The sequence below is a fragment of the Phodopus roborovskii genome, unplaced genomic scaffold, assembly GCF_943737965.1.
Source record: "Phodopus roborovskii unplaced genomic scaffold, PHOROB, whole genome shotgun sequence".
NCBI lineage: Eukaryota > Metazoa > Chordata > Mammalia > Rodentia > Cricetidae > Phodopus > Phodopus roborovskii.
Window position 1 is genome coordinate 28764217 of NW_026126480.1, and position 26025 is coordinate 28790241.

The 26025-nt window shown below is 41.3% G+C and overlaps 1 protein-coding gene across 6 annotated transcripts in view; it reads right to left on the minus strand.

The window, feature by feature from the left end:
- Positions 1–2946: 2946 nt before the first annotated feature.
- Positions 2947–26025, minus strand: part of Dcun1d3 (defective in cullin neddylation 1 domain containing 3) — a 37731-nt gene continuing 14652 nt past the window's right edge. For 4 of the 6 annotated variants that reach the window (XM_051192811.1, XM_051192810.1, XM_051192815.1 and 1 more), the window contains exons 2-3: positions 5339–5874; positions 2947–3563 (exon numbers count right to left, since the gene is read on the minus strand). In XM_051192811.1, the coding sequence (XP_051048768.1) occupies positions 3080–3563; positions 5339–5769 (915 nt within the window). In that variant the 5' untranslated portion in view covers positions 5770–5874 and the 3' untranslated portion in view covers positions 2947–3079. Of the gene's footprint in view, positions 3564–5338; positions 5875–10845; positions 10894–26025 lie in introns of all 6 variants that reach the window. The other 2 variants (XM_051192813.1, XM_051192812.1) reach the window with 1 other exon arrangement.

Here is a 26025-nt window from a genome sequence, read left to right on the forward strand (position 1 = left end):
TTTTTTTTCTTTATCAGATGAGTATTATACAGACTTTCGGACCCAACACACATGTTGGCACATCTGCCACAGTCAAGAGAGCTGCTGGGGCAACCCCTAGTAGTACAGCAAAGTGTCATTAACAATGATACATTCAAGTTTGGCAAGGCTAGGGGAAAGGAATCCATAAAGCAACCTTTTATCTCATACCAGCTCACTAATAAATTAAAGAAATACCATGGAAACTTACCAAAAGTAAGCAATTTTCCAACAGATTCTGTGTAGTAATGATTAGATGTTGCAGAATTCAAAAATGGCACCCACATATCACCCCTCCCCACAACCACCCCAGTGTCACAAAGCTGGCTTACCTAAGGGGCAAACATTTGACCTGCAGTCACTGCTGGAGCAAGCCTATCTGAGGTGAGTGAAGCAGAGGCTTTTGTTTCTCAGAAATGTTAACTACAAACCTTACATCTCACTGTAAATCTCTTGGTTAAAAAAAAAAAAAAAAAAACTACTGCAAAGAGAACCCCAGGTTCCTCTCTAACTGCTCCTTTCTCTGGTACCTCAACAACAGACCATTAAAAATACAATCACAAATAATTCTAAATGACTGGGGTTGGAGAAGCTCGGCAGTCAGTTAAAATTTACCCAGTGGAGAAGGAATCCTTCAGTCCATGGAACCCTCAACGGCCTCCCTCTCTTGGCACTTCCCTGCCATATACACCCTTTCTAATCTGGGACAGAAAGTCTTACCTAGAACACTCCACGACTTCTTTCCTCATTGGACTTCTACCTAATCCAGAATTAGGAACAACTGGCTGGATGAGATCTTCTCCAAAGGCTGCAGTGTAGCTGTGCCCTCAGAAACTGCTGGGCCCCTGGATACTCACTGAAGGACTGTCTTACTATGGCTAGAAGAATGGGGCACATCTGGCCCAACAGCCTCTTCAGCCTGCCATCACTATCTTAAGTCTGTGATTGATTTTCAGGTTTCTCATCTGTCCCTCAAGAAAGGACAAGTGTCAGGCCTACAAAATGCTCCCTGTGTCAATAACAATTTTAGGAAATAGGACTGTCATCTCCTTAAATATCATCTTTATAAAGATAGGAGCCCAGAGCTGTAAGACTCATAAAGAACTCAAAGCATGCAACTCTTGCCCATGGTGAGAAACATATAGCCAGGATTTGGGATAGACTAATCAAGGAAGAAAATTCCAAGTATTTAATAGACACTTTTCATTGTATCAAGAGTATAAATATTTTTGTAACTTTTATTAAAAGATTCCCTTTTAAATCTGTTCCCAAGTGCTGGAAGCTGAACTGTACAAGCTCCTGCCACCCACCTTCCAGTACAACTTTTTGAGGATATTTTTTTAATGGAAATTATCAAGAGGGTCCTCTAGTAGAACTAGGTAGGACAGAGTCATCTCCTTGGGCCCTGGTGGCAACTTGACCAAAGCTGGCCTCGCAGAGTGAACATGTGGAGTCGAGAACTGGTTCCTCCTTCCTGTGAGCAAATTCATTCAAGCTGGCTTTAGTGAAAATGTTCAAATTCATAATACAATAGCCTCCATTTATGATGCTCCCTGGCATTTTCTTAAATCACAGATCAAAGGCAGCTCCCTCTTTTATGGCCAGTTTTAGCAGACAAATAAAGGAATATAGATACATATATGTGTATATATATATATTTTATAAAGGTAAAATATATACATATCTTATATATGTATATATACATATCTGGGGGTAAGGGAAGGAGAAGAGGGTCATGTAAACCTAAACAGTCATCACATTACCCCAAATGAGCTTGACATTAACAAAAAGATAATAAATAACTCCTAGGGGTTAAGTGACAACATGGGTGCAGCAAAGAGGGAGAGGGTACACATTTAATGATTCAATACACTTATACACTTGGATAATTTGTTTGGCAGAGTTCAGGCCAGCCTCAAGCTTCTGCACTTGCCAGACAAGTAAGCTGATGATACTCAACAAAAACTAAAAAAAAAAAAAAAAGTTTGAAGCAGAGTTCCATGCCATAGCTTTAGGTCAGCTGGCCGGCAGGCACACTTTTCTTACCATCTGGAACAGAAACTTTGGCTCCAAGGCAAATGAAAAAGAAAAAAAAAAAAAAGTATTTCCACTTATGACATGAAAATACAAAAACATCAAAGAAAACTATCAAAGAAGTCTACTTCCAGCAAAACTGAGGTAGCACTGCTTTCTCTGCATTCAACGCTTAAGTGGTTTTCAGTATAATGTGTTCTAACAAAACAAAACTGCTCACTTGACTGACAGGTACAGCATGGTGATGGATAAATTAAACATGAAATGCAATGGGTCAAAGGAATGAGCAAGGAGTAAGGTAGGTAAGGGCTTTGGATAAATTAGCTTAAAGGGATGGAGTGGTGTGTCAGACTGCAAATGCTCTTGACTGGCCTTGGCCCTGGCTCTCCAAGAGCTCCAAACTGTCTGGAAATTAATGCAATGTGGCTAACAGTTAACACTGCTATTCATATCTGTGTAAATTTTTTAAAATAATTATTACAACCTAAATTCAACCATGTAAACAGCACTACACACAGTACAGACCTGCCCTGAAAAATAATATGCAAAACTGAGATCTGGCACTGTATCATTTTGTAATGTTAATTCAACCTAACAGTCCCATTTCCCCACCCGGGCATATACCCTCCCCCACAAAAAAAAAAAAAAAAAAAAAAAAAAAAAAAAAAAAAAAAAACAAAACAAATCTAAAATTTGTGCAAGAAATGGCAGGCTTATTCTATCTGAAGGCTTTAAAAAAAAAAAAAAAAAAAAAGAAAGAAAGAAAAGAAAAAGGTACACAACATGTAGCCAGGTTCAAATATTTGGGGGATTTCCCACCCAAAGAAAGAAATAACCAAAATAAAAAAAAAAAAATAAAATAAAATAAAAAAAAAAAAATGAAGAAAGTGCCTAAAACATGATACAGCATTTTAGAGCCCTTTCAAATACAAGGCAGAGAAAGGTGTAAAGTAGAAAATATCCGGATCTTCAGTAATTTCCAGAAAGGTCCAATTCCTCACTTGGCTGCAGGGCAGCAGGCAGATCCTCAGTGCTGCTCCTCTGGACACAAGCCTTCGGGCCCTGAGCTGAGTGCACCTCTCCCTTCTGCATCTCTTTTCCTTCTCTCCATTTCCCACTCCACAAAGGTATCAAAGAGACTCGGCCAGGCCTCATCTTCACTGTAGTTGCTGAGGTCGGGGCCAATCACCTGAGTGAAGTTAAGAAACATGTTCCAAGTGTCCCGGGAGATGCCCTTGATTCCCGAAGGGTTCTCTGTTAGGAAATTTAGCCATTGGTCCAATACAGGAGGGTTGTTCTGGGTAAATACTAGTTTCCACAGGGCAATGGCTATTTCACGATGCAGTGATCGCTGCCCTTCTTCAGAGTCCAGGCCAAACTGAAATGTAAACCGGTAGAGATCCTTGAATTTATCTTCTTGTTTGGCTTCTATTAAGAGGCTAGGGAACCGTGCACAGATCCCATCAATGCTGTCTGCACTTATTGCTTTACAGCCATCAAAAAACTCCTTCCTGTGACAGGTAGGAAAAAGTACGATTAATAAGTAAAAAACGATGCCGAGTATGATGAGGCAAGACAGCACAGTAACAACAGCTGAACCCCCCCAGCCCCTGGGAGGCAGAGATGGAAGGATCTCTGAGTTCAAAGCCAGCTTGGTCTACACAGTATAGTCAGACTTTGCCTCAAAGATGGATGGATGGATGGATGGATGGATGGATGGATGGATGGATGGATGGATGGATGGATGGATAGATGGATAATAGATAGTTCAATTCCTCTAACCCACATGGTAGCAGCTCACAACTACCTGTAACTCCAGTTTCAGGGATCTGACATACTTTTCTGGCCTCTAAGGGTATGAGACATGCACAGAGTGCAGACACATACAATTCAGGAAAGACACATACAGATAAAAGAGAGGAAAAAGCAAACAAATAAATGTGGCTTTGAGGGCCCGGCAAGATGGCTCAGCAGGTAAACATACTTGCACTAAGATTGATCAACTCTCTCAAATTGTCCTTTGGCCCCATCATACTCAAAGCATGGCACATGTGCATTTACACATACACAAAACCAAAAATATGTAGTTTTTAAAAGTTTTTAACTATTTTTGTTTGTGTTGCTTTATGAGATGGGTTCTCACTATGTAGCCCAAATTAGCCTTGAATTCTCTACCCTTGTGCCTCATTCTTTTGGGAGACAGTTTTATAAACATGTAACACCACACTGCTACATATATATTTTTAACAGGTATACAGCACTTTGCAGTTTACAACAGGGTTTCACATTTATCATCCCCGGGAATGTACAAGCTGCTGGAGTGTGAAGCATCTGATCTACCGAGCGGGCCAGACAGGTGGGTTTTGAAGTCTGTTCTTCCAGGGCAGGTATGGTGGTTTATTCCTTTAATCCCAGCACTCAAGAGGTAGGCAGATCTTGGAGTTTGAGACCACATTGTCTACATATCTAGTTCCAGGCCACTAGGGCTATATAGTGAGAACCCATCTTTAAAAACAAAACAATAATAACAGCACAAAAAATAAAGTCAGTTATTATTCATAACCCTGTACTCTTGAAGCCATAGCCTGTCATATCCTTTTATACAAACAACCCTAATATGGATGTATTACTGTGACAATTTGTACAACTCCTGCTTGGTAACTGTGGCCAGCTGTCCTCGCTGCACACAGGCCTGGCTATAGAGGCATATCCCCAGAGAAACTTACTCTATGGAAACGTAAGTGACTGGCAGGCTACAGATAAATATCGAATGAGTCAATGACATGTAAAGGACTATGGGACAAGTTCTGAGCTGCTGTCAGTGGGGTTGAGCAGCAACTGAGCAACAGGGTTCACACTGCTTATTTAACTTCAAGCAGAGAGTCAGTACCCAGTTAGGCTGCCTATTAGTGCTGTGATAAATTCAACTGTGACCTATCAGTCAGGCAGTGTTTTATTCTGTGAGGAAAACAGGATAGCACATTGTCAGACAAAGAAGCTTTATGGAGATACAAATCCCTGAGTCTTACTTACTGAGAAACCTACTCAGTAATTCTGCTTCAGTACCAGGAGGAACATGGTTTAAAAAAAAAAAAAAAAATTCCTTAGAAGAATCTAGGTAGTTATCTGAATCAGAACACTTAAGCTTTAGAGAAAATGGCCAGAAAAGGGAGGAGAGATCACTTGCCCCAAACCTGTGAAGCCACCCCAGTTCTGTCCTAGCTGGTACCCAATGTCACTTTATTTCCTTCTCTGTTCATCTGACAGGAAAGCATCTGTGACTAACCTGGTGAATTTGCACATGGTAGCAGCCTGGAACTTCCAAGCCAAGAGCAGCACTCGAAATTCCGTAGGATCAACACATAGGTCATTGCAAAAGCGCTCCATGCCTTCCTCCAAGATTGCATCCTCCCGCTCGTCCTTGTAGCGCCTGAACAGTTCTTCCAACCTCTGCAAGGAAGACTCCTCAGCATTGGCCTTGGACTCCCTCCCAGCATCTCCAGAAGATGTTGGCAGCTGGCAAGCTTCAGTGGTAGCCTCTGCTTTCTTGGTCCCATTGACAAGGATATCCCCAGCTGGTTTGCCACAAGGTGGCACCTGTTCCTCACGGTGGCCAGCTCCCCGCCTGCTGTGTGACTTGCTGCTGGGGTCCCGGTCTCCATTCTTGCTGCCCAAGGTTGATGAAGGATTCTTGCACTTGGTGACACACTGGCCCATGGTGGTGGTGGCCTGGCCTCTAGAGTGGCCCCCTCTGGATCAGATGCCCTCGCTGCTGCTGGCCCATGTACTTCAACATGCCATCAGTTAGAGGAGCCAGCCAATCTGGAAGGAAATTACAAAGTAGTCACCTCTAAGCAGAGGAGTAGGGCATAGACACTATATTCCAGAACTTTCTACCAGTAACCACTTATTTCACTGAGCTAACCATGAGCCAAGGGAAAGACACTCCCTCCCTGCCCCTAGCTCGCCATAACCTCTCCTGTAAGTCATCTCTGTGGCTTACTCTTGGAAATGGTGGCTAAGGGATATATGGAGAACCAGCATAGGAAATTTCTAGAATCATTAAGGTAACACTGGTTACAAAAGGCAGATCATGTGCAGAACACATTAGAGACTACACTCTGACAGAGTGTTCCAGGGGAAATATGTTTTGTCAATTTTTGCCTTTACTAAGAAAGTTACTTAGATCAGAGTTAAGCCAGAAGTTCACCACCTGACTCTACACCTAATAACCTACATGTTCAGATTTTAACAAAGATTGCTACAGTATGTCTTTTCTTCCAAGAATAACACAGCAACACCTTGGGAGTACAAATTACCTTGGCCTGGTAGCCATGGTAACTTATTGAGCAGAACAATACAGAAGTAGCTAAGTCTATGGTAATGGTAACAGATGAAGGATGGAGCTGGTGATACTCCTCAGTAGGAGTCAAGGAGAGTGAAAGGAACCTCTGCTCACAACAGCCATTCCTTCTTGCTGTCCAAGGAGTAGAAAATTAACTGAAAGCAAAACTCCATAATGAAGCTTCCATGAAGTCCTCAGACCTAAGGTGCTTTAGCTACTTTAAGGTCACTCATGCTCCTGAAAGTAAGCTCTTACCTGTGTTCTTTAAATAAATCCAGTAAATACATTGTTTGGTTTGTTAGGCTGGATTCTGGTGTAATAGGTGCCATACCCAAGCACCTGTAATCTCATAATGATCTAACGGTGAGGTAAAGAGTTACAGTGTCAAAACTACATGTGTCTGATCTCTTTGGATTCACACAGGTGTACTGTCCTAGCTCCATCCTGCTCCACCCAACTATATGGAGCCTGTACTCCAGGTACTTTCCCAACCTAGGTGTGTCTCTAAGACACAGAACTGCCAAATCAAATGGCTACATTGACACTGAGCAAATTCTTCCCTGTGTGTACTATTTGTTGTAACTTAATTTTTATATGACCTGCTAGAAATTTGTGGCAAAAGCAGAAGTTACTTCTGTAATACAATCTACTCAGGACTTGTTCTTAACCATCAACTAGTTTCTATAATAAAAAATCCATTTATAATTTAGTACTTGCAAAATTCTGCCAACTGCTAGAACAATGGCAACCACTAACACTGCACAGTTACTATGTGGATCAGAAGCCAGAAGTGTACCAAAGAAAGCAGACACCAGACAAAAATCATTGTCAGTCCAGCATGGACCTCCTACTTCTAAGGAGCTTCCATGGACCTCCATGGTACAAATTCAGAGGTCTTAAGAGTCTGGTAATGGGGCAAAGGGGAGTTCTGAAAAATTAAAAACAAAATAGCTTCTACCAAACAGTGCTTAGATAAATTGGGAATTACCTTCTCTAAAAGGAAGACGTGAGTGTAGTCACCTAAAAGAAACCACAACCATTCCTGTAGTTAAGGTAGACTCCTATCAGGGTGTGTCCTATTCTCCACCCACGGAAACAAAAGACATGTCTACACATGCCCTCTAAAGAACTGAAGTTTCAATGTGCTTTAAAACACACACACACACACACACACACACACACACACACACACACACACACACACAAAGAAACCCTTAAAAGTGCTTTGAATATGAAAAGTGACAGACCCAGGCATGGTTTCTCACAGCTCACAGGCTGTTCATACTTTGGGCATGTAGTAAGCTGTAAGGGAAACCTATTCAAATTTCAAAAGGCATGGGGTTAATTCTTGGAAGACCATCATATAAGAGAAGCAACTGTTCTAGCAAAATTCTCTCCAAACAAGAAGGACTGTAGCATGTGGAGGGTCTGGTTTCCAGATTTGTGTTTCTAAAGACTGGATTGCTGAAAGAAACAAAAGACCCAAACTTACACAAACCCCACATGCTCACAGACTGGCAACTCTAATTCCCAGGCTCGCTGACTCACCAATGTTTGCTGCTCAGCTCCTGCTGCAGGAGGCCCAGCACCAGGAGCCATAAGAGGATTTCCTGCCCTCCGTTTGACCCACCTACCCAGGCCACTCACCCCACCCCCACTGGACAGATGCTTCAGTACAGCAGCTCCCTCCAAAGCCTGGTACCAAGGCCTAAAGGTAAAGACAGAACAGATGGGGCTCCCATAGAGGCCTAAATCCCATTTACTCTGCTGGGTCTCCATGTAAAAGCATCTTTTGATGACCTGAAACAGCGGAACCAGTTGAAACCTGAAGGCTTTTAACATGCTCAGCAGATGAGAAAAAGAGAGGGAAATCAATGTCGACAGATGATCAATCACCCAGTGATTACAAGGTCAGCTTTCTTCCATCATAGTTCCTTTCTTTGAAAGGTTCCCATTCTAGTGGGATGGAGTAGTGGTCTCAAGTTAGAGCCAGTATTTTCCTGTATTGCTGGTGTGTACTCCTCCTGGATTACTCTTTGATTTCTCTTTTTTTCTGGGCTTCTCCAGACCCAGTCACAGCAACCAGCCCTGTGTTCAAGAAGGTGACAGAACCTTCCTCAGTTTCAAAGCTGAAGGTCTCACTGACCGCTGGCTAAGCAGTCAATTATAGAGCATTAGATAGAGAGCCAAGCTCTATACTAACTAAGCACTTTAAGAACATTATTAGTTCATGTGCCCTCCTCATAACAACCTCATTTAAAAATATGGAAACTGAGGCTCTGCATACATACAGTAGTAAATTTACCCAACATCACAGAACAAACAGAGCTTGGAATGTTTTTATTCAAGAAACCATGACCTGTACAATTGAGCCCACATCTGGCAAAGGATCATGGAACAGTACACTGAATAATATTCAGGAGCAACAATACAGCAACCATAGAATTGCAAATCTTACCCATCAGCCACCAGAAAGAACACCACACTGTCTGCATGCATGATCAAAGACATCCTTAGCACTGCCTTCCCCAGGACTAGACCAGTCCAGCTGCCATGTTTCCAACAAGGACAATGCCCTTGGGATCACTGCTCCCCATCCCAGGAAGGAAGGAGATATGCTAGAACTGGTCCACTTGCCCTAGACCTGCTCCACCACATCAGTGTGGTGAAAGCCCCAGCCATAAACCTGAAACCTAGCTCTATGACTAGCTGAATTTCCCAAAAATCTACCCACATAGTTATTGTATATAATCAAGAAATGTAGATAATAATATCTGGTACATACAGCCAGCCCTACCCTAAAGTCATTAGCTCAAGTCCTTCTAAATAACAGTCTCACAAGAGCTATTGAGACGGCTCAGTGTTCAAGGTGCCTGCCACCAGGTTAGGGGCAATCTGAGATCAATCCCCAGGACCTATATGGTAGAAGGGAAGGACAGACTCTGAAAGTTCTCCCAGACTGCCACACATAAGCCATAGCACATGAGTATACATACACACAAATAGTTTTAAAATATTATTAACAATAGTAATAATAAAAGGTCAGGCACAATAATGCATGTGTTTAATCCCAGCGCTTGGGAAGCAGACAGGTGGATCTCTGTGAGCCCAAGATCAGCCTGAGCTACATAGTGAGACCCAGTCTCAAAAAATAAAAACAGGCTCACACCACATCACTGACTATATTCAAAAGCTCCAAAGCATCAACACAAGGAGAACCAGGTTCTCTACAGAAAGTGATTTCCTTGGGATTGATCCTCAATAAAATCAAGCTGTGCCTGTGTGAGCACTTGAAATTATCAGGCATACCCTGCTTCTAACCTGAAGCAGGCTTTCCCTTTCCTTTTTCATCCACTTCTGCAGGTCTGCAAAGACAGGATCTCTAGCTTTCAAGGCAACTAAACTGTTAATGGAGGTACCTTTCCAGGTGACTCTCCTCACTCCCATTGCCACCTGCTGACAGCTTCTGCACAATCGAGACACCCTAGTGTCACATTTCCAAAAACAAAATAATTATTAGTAATGAATATCACTTTCTATTTGCTAGTATATTGTAACCACCTTATAGAAATGTAGCTCTGTGAAATAACTCCTGAGTTCTGGGAAATTAAATGGCAGCTCACTGAGGTCAAGGAGCCTATCTAGGGAAAAAGTACAATAATTGAGAGGTTGAGTGAATCACAGTGATGGCATCTATTAACCAAACCTGTCAACAACTCATCCCACTGCACCTCAGAGGACTGTTGAGAAGAGGAAATGAGCTAATCCATGTATTTGGTGCATAGGAGCATTCAATGAAGTGTCCGCCTCTCTGTGTAATTATTATTATTACTGCTATCACAGTCACTGGCAGACTCACGCTTCCTTTACCACAGGAAGAGTTCTTCAGTAGCTAGTCCAGCTCTATCATGACAAGTCAAATATGTCTCATAAATGACTGCTCTACTGCTTTAGCTGTATGACACAGATGGGTCAAACAGAGCCAAGGACAAGGAGAGGAGGGAGAAGGACTGGAGGAAAAGTGGAGAAGTGGAACTATTCGCACATACACTACCTGGGAAACATATTCTAAGCCTTTATACTCCTTTGGGCTATTTATTTACCAGACAGGAACTTGTTCAGCTTACACTGGATCAGGATCAGTCCCTAGTTTTTCTCCTTCAACCTTAGCTCCAGCTGTTTCTGACTCCTTCCCTCCCTTCTCTGCACACCAGCCTCCAGAACCCTCCTTCCTTTGTGCCAGCCCTGGCTGCTATTCCTGAGGAAAAGCTTGGCTGCCTGCCCAGCTCAGCCCGGCTTCAGGCCTGAAGCAGACGCTGTTAGGCCCTGAGGGCAGTCCTTAGAGGCCTGGGGTCCCTGGAGGCGCTCTAGCTCCAGCAGAGCCTGTCTTGTCTCTTTAGTAGTTCCATGAGGTAACAACCAGGCAAGCCTGTCTTCAAGTGACTTACTCTTGACTGCTGAGCTGATCCACAGTGGAGACCAACCCACACTGAGACCTGGCACAAAGGGACACAGGAAAAAGGAGGAAATAAGAGAACTATAAAGAAAACCTGAGAGGGACTCATAATAACTAAGAGCCTGGGGCTACAGTTGCACTTTTATAACACAAATAAGTAGTAAATTGCTCTAGCTTTTATGTTAAGAATAAATATAATAATATTAATACACACACATACACACACACACATATATACACACACACACACACACACACAGAGAGAGAGAGAGAGAGAGAGAGAGAGAGAGAGAGAGAGAGAGAGAGAGAGAGAGAGTAAAATAAAACCGATCTGCCAAACTTCACCGAGAAGACTTCATAGAGAGATAGGTCTTGTCTGGGTTCTTGGATGGCAATTGGCAGGAAATGGAAAGAGAGAAGATCATTATGATTGGTCTGTGTTAATTAAAATCATTACAGGGAGCTGGGGAGACTGGCCCATCAGTAAAGTGCCAGCCACAAAAACATGAGGACTTCAGTTTGGATCCCCAGCACCCATGTAAAAGCTGGGCATGGTAGTCCATGTCTAAATCCCCAGTGCTGGGGGATAAAGAAGCTTCCTGGGGCTTACAGGCCAGCCAGCCTAAGTGAAGCAATAAGCTCCAGGTTCAGTGATAGACCCTAACTCAGAAAATATGGTGAAGAATGTCACCTGACATTGACCTCTGACCTTTACACATGCCCAAACACAGCACCTACAAAAAGCACTGCATGTTATTCATTGAGAATGATGTGAACTGTAAATTAAATAGTATTTTCTTCATGTTATAAAAGAAGTAAATAAAACTCAGGGAGTCTGCTTGAGATAACCAGTTTGACTCCATACACTTAGATGGATATCCTGATCTCTGGCTTGCTGGCCTTGCTTACTCTTCTCTGATACGATGTGTGCCAAGGCATGCCAGACTAAGATGACAATGCCCCAAGAAGAAAACCTTCTTTATCAACACTTCAGTGTATTCCAGAGGTTGAGTCAATATGCAGAGTAAATTCTGAGGACATTTCAGAGTTTCATCTGGGGCTGCCATAAGCACTGTATCCCTCCAACAAATCATGTGGCCTCTCTGAGTTTCTGTGACTCAAACATTAAAACAAGAGGTCTAGAATTGTCTTTTCAATGTATAATATTCTGGGGCTACCTTTGATTTTCACCATTTAAAAGAGAATGAAGGTGAGGATCTGGAACCCTCTTAAAGAACCTTTCCTCTTGCTCCTTCTTGTTCATACTCTCACAACCAAACCCAAAAGAAGAAAAAATAGCCGACTCCAATCTGAACAATGGGTGATAAGATACCATGCAGTTTGCAGCCTTCCACTGGTTTGAAATCTTGAGGGTCAGCAATAAGACCCTGACTCATGGTAAGCAGTCCCCATGGTAAGCAGCCCTGATGTAGCTGACTGGGTCAGAAAGTCTGCTCAGAAGAAGTGTTGGCTGCTAAAAGGGTGCCTATGAAATGATGAGCTAAAATGCAGGAGGTGAATATATACCAAAAAAAGAAGAAAAAAAAAAAAAAAAAACCAGTATCAGCAAGTGATATTAGATCTGACCTAAGACTGCCTTGACAGAAGGGAACAACCCAATGCCTTTCTCCATTTTCCATTTGTTCCCATCTGGAGTTGGTCTATTCTGCAGCAAGAAGCTACCAACACACACTGGCATTCCTACATAATAGCAATGTAAAATTCATGTTTCCAACTTCTATCTAAATAGTTTGTGGAACTAGCTGGGTCCATGGTCTTACTTCTCACTAAATACGTCAGACACTGAAGAACAGAACATGAGTACATGAAATGTTCAGTTTTTCTACAGCAGCCAGAGGCTATAAGGGACAGACTCCCAGTCCCACTTGGCAGCTACAGGTTCTGAGTAACCTTTTCAAAAGACTGACAAGTGGGCACTTCAATTGTAAATGACTGGTAGAAACCTGCAGACACAATGAGAAAAGACGGAGGGGACTGCTCATCTAACCTGGAACTAGGGCTTGAAGATCACCTTCAAAGATTAGGTCTTACCAGAGCTACTTAGTGGGGAAAGCAGTTTCCTACACCAAAGCAAACAAAACCCTTTTTGTTTCTATGTTCATGCTTTTAAAGGTGTCTTTGTTCTAAAATGCCCTACACTAGCAAACTAAAACTGCAGCTCTAGTTAGGATTGGGTAGGACTTGCTACATCAACCAATCTCAAAAGTACAAAAGGAAAGAGGCATGAAGGAAGGAAAGAATATTTTTAAAAGGAAATATACATACTAGTTATATATCTAGAAAGTAACCTGGGGTCACATAACTAGCACCACCCAGCTTGGCACAGTCATTTATTTTTATTAGTTTGTCACTGGTCCTTAGGTGTCACACTTGAAATACAATTGCTTACTGTACAATGATATTTTCATCAGTATTGGACAATGGTCACAGTGGTGGTCCTATAAGATCATAGCACAGTTTTTAGGCAACCATAGCCACCCAGTGCAGTGAAGAAAGTGTTCACTTATTCATGATGGTGTTGGCACAGAGATGTACCCTATACTGCTGGCTGTAAAAAAAGACAGCACATACAATTTTCTTTTTTCTTTTTTGATTATTCCCCCCCAAGGAAGGGTTTCTCGTATTGCTTTTGGAGGCTGTTCTGGAACTAACTCTGTAGACCAGTATGGCCTTCCTTGAACTCACGGAGATCTGCCTGTCTCTGCCTCCCAAGTGCTGGAATCAAAAGTGTGCACCACCACCACTCAGCCCAGCACATACAATTATGAATGGTATATTTAATAAAAAGGGCTATGTATTTATAATGCTACCTTTTTAGTGTTAAAAGGTTACTGTAAAATAGCATGCTGTTTGGCTGGCAGCAAGCTCATACATGTTATATATACCATCTCCCCTAACTATATCAAGATATCACATGAAGTGAATGACCTATGTGTAAAGACACTCAATGGCATCCACACAATGACAAACTCAATCAGAATTCATCCCTTAGTTAAGCAGTTCATGACTAGATACTATTGAGACTATCTATTTAAGGCCTGAGGACTACAACTGCTCCTGCTGGCTAGTTGAAAGGCTACTTGCCAATTACAAGCAAGTCAACACAGACACACGCCACATAAACTTTCCAAAAGGAAATAATGAAGCTCTCTATGCTTTAGAACTGAGCTGCATATTTACCCAAAATAACCCAAACTGGGCCTTCTCTGGGCCCACAATTGGGTTTTTTGTTTCTTTCCTCCATCACGACTCTTCTAAAGCAGGTCTAACTACCCCATGTGTGCAAAGGGGGCATGATTAGGAAGGCCATGAATTTCTATTCTACATTGGCCACTGTATTACTTTCTTTTCTAGTTGGTTCTACCAAATACCTAAAGAAGGAACGTAATGAGATGAAAGATTTATTTTGGCTGTCCCAGAAGATATGGTCCACCATTGCAGCAGGAGTGTAAGGCCACAGTCCTCACATGTTAGCAGACGAGGCAGCAGATTAGACTGGAATCCAGAGCACATATCACCTTCAAGCCTTGCCCCCAGGGACCACCTCCTGCTGGAGAGACCACAGTCCCAAAGGTTCTACAACCTCCCTAGTCATTGCCACCTGCTGGGGACCAAATATTCAAATGGATGAGCTATGGAGACAACTGTAACAGTCACTCCTTTGTCATCAGTCCCTCCACCCCACCCCTCTGCTTTCCCAATGACATTCCTTGTTTAAAGGCAAAAGGCTGTCTTGGGTTTGTACTCCCTGGTACTGTAATGAGAATGGCATGCCTGATACACTCTGGCTCTATGTATGCAGTTTGTTTCCTTGCTTGGTTGGGGTGGAACTTCAGTACCTCACTGAAGGTGGACTGCTGATTGGACATTAATTCTCTGACACCCAGGAGGTCGGCAGATCATAGCTAATTAGTCCTCAAACATCCAATTACCACACAAACTGTTCACTTTCTGGCCACCTTCTAAGGAATTTAGCTGAAAGGTAGTTAACTGAAGATGACATTAGAGTTTTGCATTTCATAAAAGGAAAGAAACTGTGAAATGAGTCAAAAGGTGAGGAAAAAACCTGATACAACAAAAATGATAAATGAGTGCCTGCAAATGCCTTAAAGGAATACTTGAATGATCACCAATATACAGTTGCGGTTTCTAGAGTCATGTGGTTTCTAAGTAAGGCTGAAATCCATTACATGGTACTGATCAATTTCCCAATGCTAGTTCACTCTTTATGAAGAAAATCTAAATCCATTATAAGACCACATATACCAACTTCTTCCTAGAAGCCAATGATGGAGGCTGACTGTTGATGTGCAGCAGACAGGAAGAGGGACGGAAGACCTGCACAGCAAAAGATTTCTTCCTTTTAACCACATGAGTAACTTGGTCATAAATGCCCATAGCTTCTGCCAAATCAAAAGTACTATATATTCTAGTAAGTCCAGAAAATGCAGACAAGTCTGTGTGTGTGTTTGGGGGGGGGAGGGTGTGAGTGTCAATGAATTTCACATGGGTTCTGGGGTTATTGAACTCAGGTCCACAAGCTTGCAAAGCAAGCACTTTAGTAACTAAGCTACCACCTTAACCCTTCAACAAAAATTTTAAATATTGTTATCGCCACAAATGCTCCAGATGGCACAAAACTATTCAATCTGTTCCAGTGGGAACAAAGAGACTGAGACTCCCTGTGCTGAAACACTGTAAACAACTTAGTATCTCAATGAACCGGCACCATGATTTGTTGTCTTAACATCTTACTCAGATGCTAACTTGCCCTCCATAATTCACTATTCTAGACATACTATGGTAATAAATAGAAAATGAAGTTAAAATCAGAACATTAATAATTATTTCCTGGGAATAAATCCTAAGACAGGAAATTAATGGATCAAAGAACATACAAAAAATGTTTATATAAAATCTATTCTAGCAATGGACACATACTTTTAACATACTGTTTTTGTCAATTCAATTTCCCTTTAAAAAAAAAAAAAAAGGGAGAGAGGGAGGGAGGGAGGGAAGGAGGGAGGGAGAGAGGGAGGAAGAAGAGACTTTACCAAAAGCATGGAAGATGTTATATTTGAAGAAAACTATCCAGGCAGCAAATAAAGAAGTGTCAGGTTTTCTGTGAGTACAAGAATCAAGAAGTTCATCAAATGATCATCTTTTAATTTCATCTGAATTTCCTCAATGTATTTTTTTTTTTAAGTATTAGACAAACCTTACCCTTTCCACCCTCCATCTGAAAGTCTAATGTGTCTTCATCCTCTTAGCACTGGGCTGAGAATCTGACTCTTAAACTAACCAGAGCCAGAGTGACTCACCTGCACATGGGGTTGTGGAGCCTTGGAAGCAGCAAATGGGCTGCATTTAGCCCACAGACTTGTCATACAGGCTTGTGAGCTGTAGACTGAATCAAAGGACATTACAGAACACAACAGAGCCATGTATGCTTCCCCACCAGATCTAGCCTCATTATCAGATAAATGCCCAAGCTCCACTAAGTAGTTCCCCACCTCCCTTTCCCAACTCCTGGTTTAAGATTGTGTATGTGGGATTCATGGTAGAACATATGCCTTAGGCCCACCACTACCTTATACATTCCTGACTTCAATGACTGTTACCAAGGGCACACAGGCACCAAAGCCAACCACTGAAAATGGTCACCATACCACAGCCAAACAGGTATAGATGTGAAGATTAAACAGACACTCTTTACCAGCTGAGTTTCAAATCTAATGCATACAGAACTCAAGAATAAGATTCTTAGGTGGAAAGCAATACTGAAAAATTACAAACTGGGTTTTGAATACATCATTTATACCCAGAATCCATTAGCTTCAGGAATGGAGATCAAAGCCTATAACCTTCATGAAGACACCAGTCTGTAAATTCCCTTTTACATTCTCTAGATGTCAGAACTGAAAGAGTTCTTACAAAGACAGTTAATGCTTCTCAGATCTCCTACTTAAGTAGCACAGAAAGGAAGATCCAATGCTTAGACTTCCTGATTTGTGTTCCTGGACCAGCTTACAGGGTCACAATTTCAACCCAACATGTCATGGGTACTCTCAGCTGAACAACAGGAGCAATGATCCCTGGCCCATGAAAGCTGACAAATTCCATTACAACTAGGTGAGCCATTAGGGCACTATTTATATAAGATGGTATGACTAACAAGCTAAAAGAACTATCTCAGCTCTGCCCCAAATACACAGTTACAGAGTATTTACTCCTGTCTTCTATTGAAGAAACATTTCTCTCACTTTCATATTCCCAAGGAAGAACCCTCCTAACAGTCAGGCATTATGTGATGAGGTGTAAAGCAAACACTCCTGAAGTATTTGTACAATAATGACATAGAGTGAGCTTTTTCCAGCTCACTCTAAACCATATCCTATGGAAGTGAAAAGCCAGACATGACCAGAATTCTTGGTTTCAATTACTATCACCCAAACAATTTCTCTTTAAGTGCCAATTTAGGAAGAATTCACACACACACACACACACACACACACAAACACAGTGTGGGTTATGTGTGTGTGTGTGTGTGTGTGTGTGTGTGAATGTATACATATATAAACATACTATGTATACATATCCAACATACATGGGTTAAAACTGTTTCTGCTTTATTTTCTTAACAGCTATTTTCACAACTGCTTATATGGCACATGGATGTATTAATATGCATATAGATAAATGGATACTTAAATCAACAAAGTCCAACATATAATAGAAAGCAACAAGCCACATGTACTGCAGGTGTCTCTTGCTGGACATGGTAGAACACGCTTTTAATTTCAGCACTCAGGAGACAGAGAGAGGTGGATTTCTATGAGTTCAGGGCTAGCCAAGACTACATAGTGAGTCCCTATCTCAAAACAACAACAACAACAACAACAACAAAAAACAAACAAACAAAAGAAGGCTGGATACTCAGTTATAGTCTATTTATTGCCCAAATTGCCACAATACTGTCTATTTTAGTTGCCCTGGCATACCCTATTTTAGGAAAATCCAACACGAGAAAACTCCAAAGCAAAGCAGTAGAACCAACAGCTCTTTCTTCTGGTCATCAATATGCTGGAGAACCTGAGGGCAGCTATGGACCTAGAATAAACTGTATATATAAGTGCACACACATTTTGCATCTAGTAACAGAGGGTTCAATGAGTTGCATGCAACTTTCAAAACTGTCAGTTTTGCATGTACTTCAAGAACCATGTCCAATCCCTTCACTCCTGAAAGTCCTCCTACCTGTGCCTTCTAGAAAGAACAGGACATGCTTTGTATGAAAAGACACTGAGCTGGGCTGGAGAGATGACTCTGCTCTTCCAGAGGTCCTGAGTTCAATTCTCAGCAACCACATGGTGGCTCACAAAAATCTGTAATGATATCTGGTGCCCTCTTCTGGCTTTCATAGTACATACAGGCAGAAGGCTGTATACATAACAAATAAGTTGTCTTTAAAAAAGAAAAATAACTGAGCTTACATATCTCCACAGACACCTTGCACCTCATTTTCTCACCTTAAGTTTGGGGGAAAAAATCAAAAGATCATTTCATACCAGTTCAAATATTGAGATAGATTCAACATTTCTATATGTCATTGTACTCTAATCTGGGGCAACACTTTTGTTTGTTTTGTCTTGGTTTTCTTCATTTCCATAGTGTGGATTTTCATTTATTTTGTCTTTTGTTTTGTTTTGCTTTTTTGAGACAAGGTATTATTGACGTAGCTTTGGCTAGGGTGAAACTCAAGAGATCTGCCTTTCTCTGCCTCCCTCCCAAGTGCTGGAATTAAAGGTGTGTGTCATAATGCCCAGCTGCTTTGTTTGTATGTTTGTTTGTTTTAGATTTACTTTCATAGATATAATTAAGAGCCCAGGCTGACCCTGAATTCATGACCCTCCTGCCTCAGCTTCCCACATGCTAGGATTACAGGACTGCAACACGAGCCTGGTCTCATTTGTTGATTTGTTTGAATCTCCAAACAGCACAAATTTTATCTGTGTTCCTCAATTCTTAACCATACAGCAAGTGTTTGTTTGCTATGTACCTGCTGATGAACCACTGATAGTGTGGTGGTTTGAGTAAGAATGTACCCTATAGACTTATGTATTTGAATACCTGGTCCCCAGTTGGTGAGTTATTTAGGGAGGATTCGGAAGTATGGCCTTGTTGAAGAAGGTGTGTCACTGGGGGTGAGTTTTGAGGCTTCAAAAACCTATACCAGGCCCAGTCTCTATCTCTGTCTATAATTTACATATCAGAAGTGAGCTCTCAGCTACCTCTCCAGCAACATACCTGCCTGCCACTATCTATGCTCCCTGGACACAATCAGGAGCTAACCCTCTGAAACTGTAAGCAAGCCCCCAGTTAAATGCTTTCTTAAGTTGCCTTCATCATGGTTATCTCCTCACAACAACAGAAGAGTAACTAAGACAAATGTGAGTGCTCACAATGCACAAGGCACTAGTCTGTCATCTTACTGCACTAACTCATGAACCAAGAATGCTTGGTTTTTGCCCTAGCACAATTATGCTCAACAAATCCTATTTATACAATTCTGACAAATAATGTTAAATAGCAAAGGAAACTGAATTCTGTGGACAGAAAGCTCAATTTCACTTCTCAAGAACTTGTTCTTAAGATCAGATTTGAGACCCCCTTCTCCACTCCCAGCACTTAGGAAAAAAAGGGGGGAGCTGTCTTATTGTTCCAATTATTCCCCACCTCATCAGTTTCTCAAATAATGTGATACAAATGGCTTCTTAACCAGCAGTAATATGGTTCCATCACTCTTCACTTCATAAACTAAGTTTCACCTCCTATAGTAAAATACAGAATTTGAAACTGAACATGGAGTTCTATCTGTCTCTTCTGGTCCATACCTCACTCCCCTGGAGGAGGGAAGGGTGTCACATTATTCACAGAAATTATTCCTGCCTCTTCTTTTACCAAAGGTGCAAACCCAAACAAAGGTCAACTGAAGTCACAATCTCACAGTACTCTAGGAAGACCTGGTGGAAAGCTTCAGAAGCTAGCTAGTCTCCCCAGCTAATATGTGAAAGTATGTTACTTAAAGACGTTTGAGACCAAGAGCCTTGTTTGGAATACTGCATATACTTATTTTAATAGGGATTCAACTACTTAAAACATGAAGGACTAGTGCCACTTTTACAGTGCCACTATGCTAGTCACAAAAACTGCTTGATGCTGAGTGTAGTGGTGTACAGAGAAGCAGGTGGATCTCAGTGAGTTCCAGGACAACCAGGGCTACAGAGAGAGACTACCTCAAAAAAAAAGTTTTGTTTTTTTTTTTTTTTTTAACCTGATCAGAGAGTGGCTTTTGACTTATCTTACTAACACATGTACCTTGTCAAAGATAGTAAGAGATAAGGGCAATATAGCTCTACCTCTTCGGATCGGATCTCTAAGGGACAATGAGCTATACTGCATATGGCAGCAAGAAAAGACCATGAACTAAAGTCCTAAACAAAGCTTCCAAAGCCAGACATACTTGCCAAGAAGCAAAGAGCAGATTCCACCTCCACTGGCTGGCAGGCAGGCCCACACATTCTGCTTAGCCATGTGAAACAGCCGGCTCTACTCTCCCCACCCCCAGGCCCACTTAGGATATTTGGGGTAGCAAGAGAATAGCAACACTGGTGACTTTTCTAGGAGATGTTGTATAAAAATAGAGCTTCCAATTTTAGGCCTAAAGTTGAAAAGAAAAATAGCCAGAATTAGAAGTTTGTTTTAACACAATACATTGAAAATTCAAGTATTACAAGTTTAAGTGCTAGTAGCTGAGGAGGAGGTCACACCATCACAGGGTTCCTCAGTGAGTCAGTCAGCAAACAGTAAGATTATTTAACTGTGTATATCGACCAGTGACAAAGTCTACCGTGTGTGGTGATGGAAAACCAAACTGACACTCCTTCTTTGGTTGTCTGCAGTGGCAGGGTTGACACAGGAACCCTGGCAGCAACTTACAAGACAAAAAAGTTAATAAACCTTTTTTTGAGACTAGTCAAAAAAGAAATGTTTCAAACTCTCACCATGGCTCATTTTTCAGAAGTTAAGTCAGTGTAATGAGGGGGTATCTTCTAAACTAACCTTCTACACTTTAGTCACCAACTTTTTTATTCCTAGGTTCTAACACCTTCATCAACTCGGACTCATGTGGAAACAAAAGCTGAATGCCTGCTTTCCACATCAAGCTGCTAGCTAGCCTTTCAGGTGTGAGAACCACTCTGGCAGAACTGGTGCAGAAAACAGAAGACCCAGACAGGCCCCATCACCATGATAATAAAGACCTCCCAAAGGGTTTGTGGGTACCATAAATTACATAATAAATCCATTCTTTGAGGCAGCAGGATTAACTTCTATTCATCCCAGGTGACTCAGTATTGCCAATGGGCTTATCAAACGGAAGGCTCATTATCTGCCACTGCTGAGCAAAGGCACAGTGATTGGTCTCACTGTGTAGTATCAGCTTGCTGATATTAACTATTCAGCAAGAAAAATCAACCTTATAGCTCTAGAAAAGGTCATCATACCCCTCCCACCCTAAGTAAGCCTTTCCTGACTGAATTTTTAAGGATGTAATATGACATCTTACTAACAGATGCATTACTGTTTATTACACATGCAGGGATGAATGCAATTTATATGGAATTCATGGCTCATGACAGTCAAACATAAACAGTCCAGTACTTAAGAGGCAGAGGCTGGAAGATCTCTATGAGTTCAAGCCCAGACTAGTCTATGCAGCAAGTTCCAGGACAGGACAGTCAGGACTATGTGGAGAGATCCTGTCAAAAAAGAAAAAAGAAAAAAGAAAAGAAAAGTCATACTCAGTACGTCGAAGTAAAAGGATGCTGCTGTCTTGGTGACAGTGTCTTAGACTTGACTGCAAGCCCCAAGAAGGAAAGAAGTATGTATAGTACATGAACAGGGTCAACTGACACCAAAGGATAGGCTCCTAAAGAATCCAATAGACTCTGAGGGAGCTAGAGAGGGGAGAGTGGGGCTGTGGGGAGGATGTCTTCATTGAAAATGTATTCACACATGTGACATAAAAGCCAAAGGAGGACTTCTTGGGAGGAGACAAGAGGATCAACAAGAGAAGGGGTAAGGGAGACAGAGGGCAGTTAAGGAGATAAATAAGAACATAGTATAAAATGACATATATGTCTAAAAATGTAGTAATGAAAACCATTACTACACATGCTAACTCAAAATTAAAAAGGATAGCAACTACAGAAAAAATGAAAAACAAGGACCTAATATGTATTTGGTGCACTGCACAATCTGTCTTCATGCATGTTACTCTAGATACTCTCCCAAACTGTCCACAAATACTTCCCTAAAGTTGACTATGTACCAAGCACTCTTTATAAACATTTTACACACAACTAAACAATGATATAACACTAACACTAGTACCTTGGGTATTATTCTCACCACTTCACAGATGAGAAGACTGAGGCATGAGTTCTAAGCACTGGTCAAAGGACCTGTGTTTTACTGTTTCTCAAAAATAAGAATAACAAGTGCAGTAGGGTGGTACCTGCCTTTAACCCTAGCAGAGAGAGGTGGATCTTTGTGCATTTAGGACCAACAGGCTATAACAGCAAGTTACAGGGGAACTTGAGCTACAGTGTGAGACTGTCTTTAAAAAAAGACTCTTTCAAACAAGAGTGGGGCCGGATAGTGGTGGGGCACACCTTTAATCCCAGCACTCCAGAAGCAAAGGCAAGGGGATCTCTGTGAGTTCGAGACCAGCTAGTTCCAGGACATCCCCCAAAGCCACAGAGAAACCCTGTCTCGAAAAACTAAAACAAAAACAAACAAACAAAAAAACCTCAAATGAGTGGTGTTGTGGTGTTTTATTTGGGGCAACAAAGTCCCAAGCCTCTGAAGAGGAGAGCTTGAAAGGGGTGGCAGCTTTCAAACTTTAACTGAAAACTGCAGCAAGAAATGGAATCTGGGACTGGAGAGATGGCTCAGGGGTTATGAGCACTGGTTGCTCTTCTAGGGGACCCAGGTTTGATTCCCAGCACCCACATGGTGGCTCACAACCTCCAGTTCCAGAGGACCCCATACCCCCTTCCAGCCTCCTTGGGTACCAGGAGCACCACCCAGGCAAGCACTCATACACATTTAAAATTAAATTTAAAATCAATAAATTTTAAATAAATTAAAAAAAAAGATTCTACATACTGACCTAATACACACATAAACACATGTAGCACAAAGATGCTTTCATGACACAATACTGACTGACTCTGTGATGTTCTCTGATTATTTCCTTTTCTAGTTTGTTTTCAATTGTTGGTTATGATTCTCCAAGGAGAAATGACCTACAGTTTAGAAAATCTCAAGACCAGGCTTGAAGTTTCCCTATGTGTTAAGACATGTTAAGTAGTTTCCAGTTGTCATACCATTTAATTTTCACAGATACCCACGAAGAGAGATGTTTCTGCTATCTCTATTTTATAGGTGAGAAAAAAACTCAGAAATAAAGCAATTTGCCAGGTATGGTGGCACACTCTTGTAATCCTAGCACTTGAGAGACTAAGGAAGGATTTCAAGTTCCAGGCTACAGAGACTTCAAAACAAAAAAAAAAAAAGAAAAAGCAGACAACTACCAACTACCTCATATAAGTCCTCATTGTATGGAAGAACAGGGACAATAACCGTACACTCCATTTGTTCTCCTAGTTCCCAGCTTCCTTTCATGTAGGCAGGGAAAGGGTCTACTTCTGGCCAGTGGCTTGTAAGCAGAAATGATGCAAGGAGGTTCATGCAGATGGGATTCTTGAGATCTAAGCAATGGATTTAAGTGTCATGGCTGCCATCTTTATTATCTACTAGGATGAACCAAGGTAATAACAAAGACAACACAGATAGTGCAATATGGGACAGTGGAATCTGCTATTGTGGGACACACAAGCCAACAAATTTTGTCAGTTTATGCCAAACTTCCTCAGTAATGCTACAATGACTCAGTTTAGACTTGAGTGCAGTGCCCTCACAAAGATGTTACCTACTTCCTATCTCCCACTGCATGGGAGTAATCAGGCACAAACACAGTGTAGACAATCATTTACTGGGACTGGGGATGTGCTTCAATGGTGTACAGTCCTCACCTTGCATGTGCAGGTCATTGGGTACAATCCCTAGTACTCCTCTCCCCAAACTATAGATCCTTTTTACTACAGACTCACATCTAAACTCACCAAGGCACACAAGACTCTTCTGGACCTGACCTCAGCTTCTACCATTAATGCCCCCCTACCCTTTTCATTTCAGCTGCTTGGGTATATTAATGTACTAAGTATTCCCCAAGACACCATGGCCTTACCTGCCTCTATAGCTTTACTTTACCATTAGCATTGCTGGGAATGTCTCCCCCTTCCTGATTCTCTGGATTTGTTTCTTCAGCCCTAGCTCAGATTTTCTTCTCAAAGGACTCCTTTCTGCTGATCTGCTGGCACCTGCTTTGAAATCACCCTTTCTTGGAGCATTGATTTTACAAATCATCTAATTGTTATTGTGTCTATTCAATCTGTTAGAAAGAATATCTGGCAACATATAAGCCTCTTTAAATTTTCCTGAAACACCAAATATTAAACCACTATAGGGCCTGTCCACCAGAACAGTGAGCTATATAAAATTCCCTTGAATACAATGGTGAGAAAAAACATTTTTGAGGCCAAGATTTTATAGCTTACAAGAATGGTTTTGAGTTTCAGAAGTCCCCTATGAATGATACACATTCCATCTGGGAAAGTCAGTCCCTTGCTCATATATTTCTAACTGGAAAACTACAAAATCTGTTTCTTCTTAAGGAGAAATTATCTTGTATCTGTTTGAAAACTAAGCACTGTCAGAGTCTTGTCTTGTTAAGCTGCTGTGCCACCAAAATCTCTTGTATTTACTCAGGTTTTGACAAGTACTAAACGCAGGGACCTTCTAAATTTGTATGAAGCCAAGTATTGTATGCAAATAGGAAATATGCAAATTGGAAGGGAGTGGCTTAGAATGAGTTATATTAGGGGAGGAAAAAACATTTCCTTAAAAATGGGGAAAAGGCAACTGGAAAGGTTTTCACCTGTTGCATAACTTATTATTTTTTATTATTATTATTATTATTATTATTATTATTATTATTATTATTATTATCTCTTTCTGCTGTGTCAGACAATGACTGTGAGCTGGACACTTAGAAAACAAATGCTCTGATAAATTAAGCAACTCCTGTTTCTTGGCTAAGGAAGAGTTCAAAGTGACAAGTCCCCAATTAATGTTTTTGTCCAATTAAAACTGTCATAAAAGTTCACGTTTCCAAACTCGTGAAAGGACTTATTTTTAATTCATTTATTAACTTTGTGGTGGTAAGAGGACAATTTCTGGAGCTGCTTCTCTCCTTCTAGCACAAGGCAAGTGCCTTTGCCACTTCACTTGGCCATCTCAGTAAGCCCCAAGCTTTCTCTCAGAACGAAAAGATTCTGGATGAACTGGATGAACTAAGAAGGCCATAGTAAATGCTGCTGGAAACCACATATTGAACCAATGGCAATTTCCCAAGAACAGAAGAAAATGAACAACTGTCTCTAGTCTTGCAAAAGCTTGCTGTAGAGCAAAGGCAACTGCTACGACTACCTTTCAGATTTATTCAGATTCACCAGTTGCCACCTATGTACAATGACTGACTTCCCCACTAGGGAATTTAGGCTATTTCAAATATACAATTTCTACCCTCAAAATGTGGTCTTGTGATTTTTTACATCCAAGAAAAAGGACACACTGACTAACTTGGAATCCAAGTAAATTAAAATCTGTTCAAAGGACACTTACTTAGAGTAAATCTTAGTACAAATGGAGACTTTTTCTTTAATCCCCAAAAAAAACAGAGCCTGGATCAAAGGCCTTTCCTAGCCTGCCTTAACACAAGACAAAAGCCTTTCAAGACAAAAGAAGTATGTATGAATGACAAAATTAAAATTATATGAAAATGGACATAGAGCACTGATCTCACCTCAGTTGGGAAACATCTGAGTTTCTCATTATGAAATCATGCAGAGGGCTGGGGACACAGCTCAGTAGTAGGGTTCTTGTGTGGCAGCTTGGCTGTTAG